The sequence below is a fragment of the Saccoglossus kowalevskii genome, chromosome 14, assembly GCF_978046115.1.
Source record: "Saccoglossus kowalevskii chromosome 14, keSacKowa6.1, whole genome shotgun sequence".
Taxonomy (NCBI): Eukaryota; Metazoa; Hemichordata; class Enteropneusta; family Harrimaniidae; genus Saccoglossus; species Saccoglossus kowalevskii.
The window spans coordinates 2931017-2942520 of NC_140654.1; the positions used below are offsets into that span (position 1 = coordinate 2931017).

Genomic DNA, 11504 nt, shown 5'->3' on the forward strand with positions numbered 1-11504 from the left:
ATGTTCAGTGTCAGAGAATGTTATCATGCAGGTAATATTGTTACTCTGCAAATAGGAAGGTAACTAATATGGAACTAGAGAGTCATTGGTGTTTGATCCGTTCACTGTCCCTTGTATGTGTGTATTTTAGTAAGTCCCATTGTCCCAGTCCCAGGAATTGTATCAATGAGTTGAGTAACTAACTATTCCTGCGATCGGACGTGCGATGAACGGCGTTTCGTCCACGCGTTCGTCCTTTTGTAAACGACTCGCGCCCACCGCCACAGCACGTATGTAACGCCAGTGGTTGCACTAAAGTAAACACATCGAGATATTTTTGCGCACAAATGAATCCTTTCTAAAAATCCATTTACCGCCATATAGTTTGGTTCACCACTAAAAAGATGTAAGTAGGCCCTCATCGTTATCAGATTCAAGATTATGCATATAGAACAGAACATGAAGGGTGGCCGCATTCGCCAGAAAGTGGCCGATACATCTCTGAACAAGTTCACACCCTTGACTGATTCCCGATTTCTGCCTGATTGACATCGCCATGGCAATGGTTAACTTCGCTGCTGCGGCTTTGAAACATGCCTTGAAACTTTTACTCGTCTGAACACTGCATTATAAAGAGTCCACGTGGCCACTGCAAGTTCAAGTAGGGACTGGGGCATTATTTTATGTGTAATTCATAGTATCCACAGTGAAGGGATACTTCGCATCCCCGTACGCACTGCCCCTCGCCGCATTTGTTTATCTCTCACCATAATCTACAATCGACTTCGAATAAGCCGATTATAATTAAAACACAATTCAAAACATGCTAAACATGAAATATAACTATTTACTATATATAGCTATATGTGAGTACGGTACAAATACGAATAATGCCGACTATCGGGGACGTCATACTCCCTGGCGACGAAAGGAATCAATGCATTGATAAAGTAGCGATAAGACCGTTGGTGACGTGATCAGTAAAAAACACATCTACGTCGTATTATTCTCTACTGGCATGAATTGTTCCGCATTTCACAAACCGTGCCTTGGAATACAAAATCCTATACTATTTGCCGGCTACAATAAATGCCTAATTTCATACAACAGCCACAAAAAAATATACAAACTATAATTCAGATATAAGCAATTTCAATAACCATCATGATTTGGTAGCGGAATCACACTTTGGCTCTGTTTTTAATTACTTTCTAAGACTGTATAGTTGTATTATATTCGTGGTGAGTGTTGCCAAAGAGTATGTATTGTTTACCAACGCCTTTGGGGATCGTGCGGTCTTGTGCTCGACTCGTTTCTTTAGTGTTAAACTTCCGTCGCCGTATCCGTTCCAACCCGAGGCAGTCACGTGGAGCAACGGATGAGTGACGTCACTGACTTCTCCCAATTTATTCTCGCCTTCTAAGAAGAAAACAAAATCAAAGATTAAATACCGGCTTAATTTAATATTCGCGCTCTTTTGTCTCTGTTAACAGAGCGTCTCTCTTATTTAACAAGGTTGTGAATATCCTCTTCCCCAAAAGGCGAGCAACAAATGGAGCGAGGTGGATTCATTGAAACCCAGTGTTCCGTTGATGAAAACAATGAACATTTGAGATCGTTGTTCGCACAGGTGTCTGGTTGCCCAGGCAACAGCGCATCCCCGTTCCACATTCCTTATTTTAAAAATACGCTAAATTTAAAAAATAAATGACCCTAGTCTTTCACGTCATATATATTTAAATAGAAATGTGTTAACGTGTCGACGAACAGTTCATAGTTTTGTATACTTCTTAATGCGATCTTTGAAACTGCCATGTTTTTAATTTATAGAAATCGTTATTATTCATTTTTTTAAATAATACACGATTAAGTACCAGATACTATGAATTTGCAGATATTTCAGTTGTACGCAACTCTTCATTTCTTCGCTCAACGTAGAAAATAATTTGACAAACTTTAAAAGTAAATACACTGAACTGTTTTTTATCCGCATTTTTAATCAAGGTATTCACAGAGTCATGCAGATTGTTCTGTTTTTATTTTATTCTTTACACACGGAGTATTGTTTTTTACAAACGATTAAAAAGGGGGTGTATTACTGTACCTAATACACTATATATTCTGTAGTTAATGCACGTAAAATGAATGAAACGGCCATTTCTGTAGTTAACGGCCATTTCTGTAGTTAACGGCCATTTCAGAAACAAACTCTAGATGTATTGATGTTTGTATTTTTGCTTTAAAGCGTCACGTGACGAACTTGAACGTCAGACAGCTACCGAATTTCGTATAAATAAACTGTATTTTTAAAATTACCCATGTCAAACTGTAACGCTTTAAAACGACTTCGGACCCAACATCAGTTGTCATAGAAACGATTATCTTCAATCACATATGCGTAATCTACCAAACTCGTTCATTTTCCATTACTGAACCATTTTTGATGTCGCTGGGTGACCAGTCTCCTTTGGATTATGATTTGCAGTAAACTGAATAATTACATTATTTCGTCACATACAAGATTACATTCATTTCGTCACGTGACATTTTCAATAACGGAAATACGAAAGTACTTTGAATTAATAGTACGTTCCAGTAATACAAATTGATAGTGGTGTCAAACGAATGCAATTCTTTAACGTGAAAAAAGCAACTGTTTTTACTGACTTTACGATAAATTTTATATTTTGGAACTAAGCACACAGATATAAAATATAATCATCCATATTGCCAAAGTATATAAACATTAAATGTCATAAAATTTATCCAGCATGAAAACAAACGTTATCATGTTGAAGCCGAAGTGTTCCTAGCCGACGTTTTCCTATCCAATAGATTACCATATCTTCAACTAATGTTTCTAAAACTTTAACTTTCTCAAATCGGCTCAAATTTGTAACTGGGTGGTGACTGTTAGCGGTGACGGCTGCACAGGCGGGGCGGGGGGTGGTTGCCCCTCGAAAAAAACGTTGTGGGCATCGTCCCTCCAAAATCAAGCTGAAACCCTTAGTGTAAGCAAAACTTGCCCCTCAAAATGCAGGAAGTAGCCTTTCAGAGGGTCTAGATTTCAAAAATGTGTAGGTGGAGCATGCCGCGGACCCCCCTAGTAAGGTTGCGACTTCGGCGCAAGGTTGGCTAGCAGATTCCCCCATGCGAAATCTACTGTGTTCATTCCGTCAGTATAAACATGATGTCTCAAGTAAATAAGTAAGTTTTCTACGAAAAATTAAACACGAAATGTTTCAAAAATGTTAAGCGTTGTTGAAACAGAACATCGTCGGGAATTACGTCAGTTTTAATAGTTAATTAAGAAAAAACGAAATTGTACCAAGTCCTTGTAGACGACCTTATTTGTGTTTAGAGATTCCCTATAATAAGATTTGTCGGCGTCAAAAAACGTATATTACAGATGTCGAAAAATTATTGAATCACATTGAAGCAATATAATTTTGTTTTATCGGGGATAATGTTGATTTCATCTAGACATTGAGAAACCGACAGGCGCATTAAAAGTAACATCCGGTCGCACTCAGCCTAGCGCTCCTGCCTAGTTTGATACCGTGGGAAACGCTTTGTAACGAGGCGAAACTTATTTACCTCTATTGTGATATCCGACTTTATTATTTGCCCAAATATCTCGTTAAAACATTGTCGCCAATTGTTTAAAAAGATCCCGGCAAAATTGTCGAAATTACAAGCGCACAAAGAAGGGGATTGTCCGCGGGAACAATGAAACGATGCCGGCTCGTGCGGTTTAAATAGAGATTGTCCCCACTCAGTACTTGTTTCCTCGATGACGGTTGAGTGCGCATTATTAAGAGAGACACAATAATTATAACAGTTCTCTGTGTCGATTTAAAAAGATGTTAAATTGAAAAAAAATGAAATAGTGGTCTTAGCATATGATTGTGAGTCCAATCCGTTGTGTGACTCATTTTGATATGTAAATCCGTCGGTGTGGGAAAGTGCGTGGCTCGCCAGTCATCTCCATTTTTTTAGAAATGCCCAGCTGTATTAAGTACTTTGATACAGAAAAGGCGACATTCCATCCTTTTTAATATAATTAAAAAATAGTTTTTCGAATTATTTTCCCCGTTCTTAATATATTCACGATTCGAGTAATACACGTAAGCACTGGGCCGGCCGGTTCCTTCATTGTTCTTGTTTGGCATGTTTACAACAACAAAAATCGTGGGGAATTCTTATTAAAACTTGTACAAAATGTCAAATACTGTCTGTTTCTTAATGGAACCAATAAATACATAAAATTAGAACAAAAAGTTGACGGGAAAGAGTAGAAAACTATTTATGTGATAAAAGTGAAATAAATAATTTTAACCCAGTTAGAAACAAAAAAAACGAAAAACGGAGATAGTTATATGAAAATGACTTGTCGCAATTCAAATATGCCTTAGAGGCAAATCATTTGAAATCATGGGGTGACTTAAATGGTGTGACCAGTGTATTTTATCTGTACATTGTTATCTTCTTGAATGTTTCACTAAAATATCTTCCGTGCATTTTTATATATCTTGAAATGCCTCCCCCAATGATTTCAAATGGCCAACTCCTCATGCATTACCCCAACAAAGATCACACACACATCCCGGTGGGTTGTAACGACATTTTATCGATCATTACATTTGGGGGCATGCATAATATAAGGTTATTACGATGATACCTCAAAGTATGCACGAAGACAGTACAGCGGGAGTATCAACCGACGCGCAGCGAGGTGTACTGTCTGGCTGCATACTTTGAGGTATCTTCGTAATAACCTTATTATTATACTTCTTTTCATCCCAACGATACATTATGGGTATGCCGAAATACAGTAAGTTTAAAACAGAATCAGCGAACTTGTGTGGAGTCCGGTCAAACCCTGGTGGCAGCCATGTTTGTTTTTATTATTAGAGGACTCTTACGCGCGTAATCATTCCATTTTTGGAATTCGCATTTCCTAATATGGTAAAATGAAAATAACCCGTAAAATACCGCAAAATTACGGCACGTTGTAACTTATGGCGTTACGGTGACAGATGTATAATAATGCCAATTACTTTATATTTTTTCATCGATTGATTGTTGAATTGTATCAAAAATGTAGTAGTATTATTAATGCTGGTGATTGTTTTTGACTCAATTGGAATTTATTTATTGTCATAATACAAGTACATTCGTATCAGACGTCGATGTGATATCATAAGCGTATAAATTCCACTGCAATTGAAAGGTAGACAGCCAATCCACATAATGTGTTATATTCTCAGGCTTGCCGTGGAGAGATAATTGGTGGTCATAGTCGTGATGAGTCATACGGGGATCTCTTCAAAAGTTGCTATAATATATCATGAGTCTAGATATTTGAAAGTCCATCACAAACATTTAAGGTAAGCAAAATAGTTTGTGGATTACCAACCTCAGTTATATGTATGTTGATCTATGTTCTGGATTGTTTAACGCTGTGAATCGCAAAGACACAGTTACCGTGAAAACAGTTCGAGCACCGAGTTCATACAGTTGATGATGCCTACAACATCTGAATTCATCACATATGTTGCATTAGTGGAGAAACGAAACAACAAGCTTGCGTCACCAGCCCCCTCAACATTTTGTACAGTTTCCTGTGTTTTTCTTTGTTAATTTTGGAAATAATTGACAGTTTCCAATTTTTACATCGTTTCCATTTATATATATATATATATGGGTTTATCTGTGAACCACCCCAACAAAGGCACTGTGGTTCAACAGATTGATCAGCAAAAGTTTATTTATTTGCTCTTTGTCAAGAAGAACAATTCTTTGGTAGCGCTGAATCACGTGACAATAAGCACCACCATTTAATGTAAATTTCGATTTGATTTTACGCCGGGTGGCTGTCACGTATGTCACGTAGCTACGATGAAGTGGACCACAGTCGGACAAGTCCACCAGTCATTGATTTGCTAGCTACCGGGTACTGACTAAACATGGGAGAAACCATACGGTTATAAACGATGTGTCTTGATACAACACGAGATACACGTCATATTTGCATCCCATGGTTAAATGTCAAATTGTAACGTTGTTCTTGATTCATACTTGTTCTGTCTATAGTATTCAATATAATTACAGAAGATGAGAAGATTTATCCGAAATTATCTTTTTTTTTTCTTATCACTGTGTTGTCCTTGACAATTACTTCATTACGTAAATTTCCAGTGTTGGTTCTATTTGACAGTTCCGAAATAGTTTTAGTTTTTTCTCGCATAGTTTCGTTCAGTAACTCAGTCTATTAATATTGAGATAAAACAAACACACGTGTTTTCCAGACCGATAAGCAATTTTGTGTTCGCAAATTTCTCGGTGTGCAAATATTATCATTGCCAGCGTAAAGCTGCATGGCTCGCCGTGCACGTAACTGAATTACTAATGTCATGTGAGATAATTTTTATCATCCAAGGCTGACTAATTTGTAAAATAAAAGATTTGCTTCGCCACGGACTCGCCGCCCACTATAATTAACGACCTGTCGAATGTAACTGGCTCAGTTTGTTCCCCTTTTTTGTTAGGGACGTTTCCACCAGATGCCTAACTCAGGCTGTTTCAAGCAAATTGTATAGCGCCCTCATTTTACGCTTCGTTGTCATGTGGCCGGGAAGGTGCAGTCACTGTAAAACTTGTTTTTTTCTTTGAAGACTTTTTAATCACATTGACACGTGTAGCTGTATTACACGCGACCATCACCACTCTATAATGTACGTATAAATTAAAACGTTGTTCAAAGGCACGTCACGAAAGAAAGACACGTCTCGTGGGACGTTGGTTTAATAGCTCGTTCGTACTGTATTGTAAAGTGAAAACGATTCTTATATTTGGGTGGAGTACTAGTCAGGCATCGTGCGAAAAAAATGTGTTTTATCTTGGTAGGCGGGGGTTACGTGGGTGGAAGGCGTACATCCAATAACGTGTATACATTTATAACAAAATACGTAACTATCTATTTTGATTCTTCTTTTCCACATTACGCGCCGGGATTAATTTCCAATCACCGTGTTTTTTTTTTCAAATCATGTAAGGGCGGTCAGAAACTCCTTAAAATAACGTGGGGATAAGGGAATATTGTTGGATTGTTGGAGCAAACTGACTTGCCATTCACTATACAACATACATCAAGAAACAAGATGATAAATAAAACACCGGTTTTAAATATTTCATTTTTTTAATGAAAGGTTTCACAAACCTGTACAGTAATTTACATATAACAATCTTGCATAGACGGGGCTCATCGGAGCACGTGCTCAAAAAAGAGACGCCCTTTTTAAAACTGGTCCTCTGTTTCAACCTCTGCCGAAATTACTTTTTTCTATAATAAGTCAGTTTTCTAATTTCTCTCAAATGAATAAAATGTACAATGTCTTAATTGTGTTGGAGGATACGCTGTTATACCATACCATTTATTGCATCTTTCTTTGGTTTTACAAAAAACGTGGTAGTTGTAGATGAAATCAGTTGGTTGGACCAGTGCCGCAACTGATCCACATTATATGCGTGACAGTTAGGGAACTACATCACATAGAAGTATCCTCCAAAAATGAGACTGCCAACCAATCTAACATAAATCACGCTTAGTCCGTGTAGCGTTGGCAACTACGAATAATACAGCTTCAAGCTTTAGCTGTTTGGCAGCAAACAAATGAACTAGAACAAAAGAATAAATAACTATAAAACAAATTTCAAACATAAATTCTTGTTAACTATGTACAAGAAAAGGATTTCAGATAAGGCACCTTGAAGCCTGTTCGTAGAAAAAAAACAAATCACGCATTATTTAATAAAGAAAAACAATTATCAAAATATAAAGATTGTCTTTCATATGCTTGGTACTCAAGGCGATAAGTTTCGTACAAAACATCATATATTCATAAAAAAATAAAAGTTTGTGTCTTGGCAAGTTCTGTCAGTGGAGCTAAATTTATAATGCGATTTTAGCATTAATTGGCCAGGTTCCATGAACGTTGACGATGTTAAATTGTGACGTCAGAGAACTTTAGTTATCACGTGTTCGTGGAGGTTGGCCGACTTCAAATTTGCAGCTTATATTTTCCTCAATATAAGTCCTTGTTGTGCTCCATAAGACGTTGAGCGGTGGAGGGATGTAATAAATTATGGTCATTTCAATGGTACAAATATCGGTGGTGAGATTTCGCCTGCTTCCCCGGTTGTCCTGAAACACGGACACCATAACTGACGATTGTTGACGTATTTGGTACAACAGATATTGCAAATAGGTCACGGCCTGGCGCCGTGCAGTGTGTCCAATGGCACAGAAACTGCACAAGTTCCGCTATATGTGTGTTCAGTAAACAAGTTCCGATCCCCACGGTCTGTACGGTTTTGACACAATAGTATGTGACGTTGGGCTGAATCCGTTAGGCGATAGTACTGGTAGTGTGCTCACTGACATGGGGAATTGCGTGTGCACGGCAGGCATTGACGACAGAAGCTGTGGTGATATCTGCGCCGTACAGCTTGTACTGGTGACTGAAGACGGCATTCGAAGGTGGCACGAGGTTGGTAGTGATGCTGTGTCTGGTCCCTGACTTGTCATAATTGGCTGTCTCATAGGTTCTGAGGTGGCTTGTATAGGAGCTGCAGGTGGTATCGACAGATGTGGGTCCGTAGGATTGTTGTGTTGGCTTATTACGGTGGTGGATGTGAACTGGCTGTGATGGGATGAAACGTTATTCCAGGCCTGTCTGCGTTGTGCTTCTTGCTGTGCTGAGTAACACTGGAGATGGCTCATCAAACGGAGACGCAGGGGGTCTTGGATGTCCAACCCTTCAACGGTTACTAGGTAACGAGCAACTTCCGCTGCACACTCTCTGAATCCAAGGGCTCGGTAATCCATAGCGTAGGCATGCGCGTCACCATAAGGATGGAACGACCCATCGATACCTGTTAATGAGAGGAAAGAAAATATTAGTCATGTGTCAAAAGTACAGCAAATACCGTTCCCCATCTTATCATATCTATCTTTATCTATGCAGTTTACAGAACATAATTTGATATGTGGAAAAATTGTTCAACAAACAATCTACTCTCTGATTGGTAGCTGTTAGGACTGGGTAGCCAATCAGGCGTGATCTTGTAGATAGCTTTGCATTGACTTCCACAGTTTATGCTGGAGGCAGGTGCCAACACTCGACTTGCTTAGACAGAAAACAAGAACCGGAGCCCGTTTTCATTACCATATCGTTAACGAAAATAATCTTTCTGTTTTCCATCAATGCCTCAAATGTGGGCACGTTATATTTCAGATCTGTACAGGTGGGAGCCAGAATAGAATGTTCCCCTGTCATAGATCTGGGCAATGTATCTCGGTCAACACACGAGCAAAGCATTGAACGCACTGCCAGTATAAAAGACCATAGCATGAATAGCAAATGAGCCTTGTCAACACAGTGCCTTGTCATTTCCGTATTCAAAACTAATTGCGCGATCCCCATTCATTCGCACAAGCCTGTGTACTTCTAATGTATTGTTTCCGGCATTTTCTCACGCCCGTAGTTTGCTGGCTGGCTGAACTGTACTGCACGCCACTAGAACGCCTATCTCCTTGAAACCTCCGTTAAGAGGGTGCAGGTGACTAATAAAACTCATTCTATTACTTAAAAATTAAAATAGTGATAATACTTACAAGCTCCTTTAGCATGAAGCATTTTCAGGTGGTCGACCGTCATTTGCAATATCTCGGCCTTTTCCAGCTTAGCAGAGCCCTATTGAAAACGTAAACAAAGAACAAAGTAGGCGTTAGTCATATATATATATAAGAACGCGATTTAGTATTTTTCTCACAAAAAACAAATCAAAGAGATACCATCCAAGACTGTATGATATATTCCCCGCACGCACGAGTCGCCCTCCCACAAACTGTCTATAGAATTTTTTTTAGATTGCGGCATTTCAGAAAAACATGATGATAAGGTTCCTCGTTAGAGAGTTATTTATTGAAAATATGTGTTATCCAAAATGTTTATAAAACTAAACAATATAAATGTCCATTATTAAAATTGTTTTTACCTGTTTTTCGAATGCCGCAGGCACGAGCCGGCGCAGCTCCGACAGACTGTTGTTGATTCTGTCTCGCCGTCTCTTCTCGATTATCTGTTGAAAAAAAAAAGAAAAGAAAAAATAATTAAAAAATGAAGTAAAAGCACGATGTACGCCGGACAACATCACATCCCAATCATGGAGGATAAATCCGTCGCCATGGCGACAACACACAAAAGCCTCGCCAGGTTCGTCGATCAAGTACGAGTTGACATGCGACACCCCTATTGTATAGTGGAGTGGCGTGTTGCTCGATTCCACTTCCTGGACCCGATCAGCTGATTGCTTCGTTGAAAGAACGCCGCCCGAGCACACACACACACACGCCCGCCCGCCCGCCCGCCCGCGTGAGTGTGGAGGGGGGTGAAATACCATCGGTGCTACGTCAGCCATTCCTACAACTTGTAGAACGTCACTTCTATTTGCCATGACTATCGCCACTTCTATTGCCGATTGGGAATACATGCATGCTACGGTTACATGGTATGTGGCATGCCTGTTCCGGTCGTTCAATTGTGGCTACAGTACAAGTATCGAGTTATTCCAGCCATCGAACGTAAACATTGAATCCGCGTGCAAAGTAAACCAAGTTAAACTGTTGATAACCGAAAACCATAATAATGATATTTCTCCGGATGTATACTTGTTATTATTATTAATAATAATAATAATAAATAGCGGAAATAAACACTTACCCCGCGTCGTTTTTTCCGTGACGCCAGTGGACATGACTGACTCGGTGAGCTGTAACGGCAAAAGAAAAAACTCTGATTACAATATGCCACACGCAAGCGTTAAACATCAACACATTAAGACCCATTTCAGAGCGCCTGCACACGTGTCTTAAAAATTGTAGCAAGGCAACAATTTTTTAAAAAAATATTTCGAATTTGGTTTTCTTACCTCTTGTTCATTTCGTCGAAAATGTCCTCACTTTCTGTTTCACTAAACGTCCTCTTCATTTTCGTAGTGTGTTTTGGTTAGGTTCTCGGGAGCGATCAGGAAGTACGTGTTGACTCGTTCGTCTTCTCCTCTCAAATGCTGTACTCTATTTCCCACGCTTGGAGCTCAATAAAAAAGTTCGAGTGTGTGAAATTCACTCCTACCCAGCGGGGCAACGTCAATGATTGACAGGTCATTTGCTGGTCGACATGCCATGTTGTCAATTTCACGCGCCTTGATTGGTTCACGCATGACCAGGTGATCGGTCATCGTGTGGACGGTTTCAAGAGACCCAACTAGTATGGCCCATATGGTCGCGTGCCATCCCTTTAGGACTCAGCTAATCGTTAATGACGTCGGGGGTGAGTGCACCATGAGAATTTGTGTGCAATAGACGTTGTCAAAATGGAGCTGAAAAATCGCAACCAAAATATTTCATTTCAACGCAGAGCATATATAATACGGGGCGAACTAGACTGAATAAATTCAAA

The 11504-nt window shown here is 39.3% G+C and overlaps 1 protein-coding gene across 1 annotated transcript; it reads right to left on the minus strand.

Annotated features, from left to right (window-relative positions):
- Nucleotides 1–7161: 7161 nt before the first annotated feature.
- Nucleotides 7162–11106, minus strand: HEY-like (hairy/enhancer-of-split related with YRPW motif 1-like). The gene is made up of 5 exons (NM_001164995.1): nucleotides 10975–11106; nucleotides 10767–10815; nucleotides 10042–10125; nucleotides 9659–9737; nucleotides 7162–8916 (listed from the first exon to the last, which is right to left on the minus strand). Exons 1-5 carry the CDS (start codon nucleotides 11031–11033, stop codon nucleotides 8318–8320), a joined length of 870 nt encoding a protein of 289 aa, NP_001158467.1. The 5' UTR covers nucleotides 11034–11106; the 3' UTR covers nucleotides 7162–8317.
- Between the last annotated feature and the right edge of the window lie 398 nt (nucleotides 11107–11504).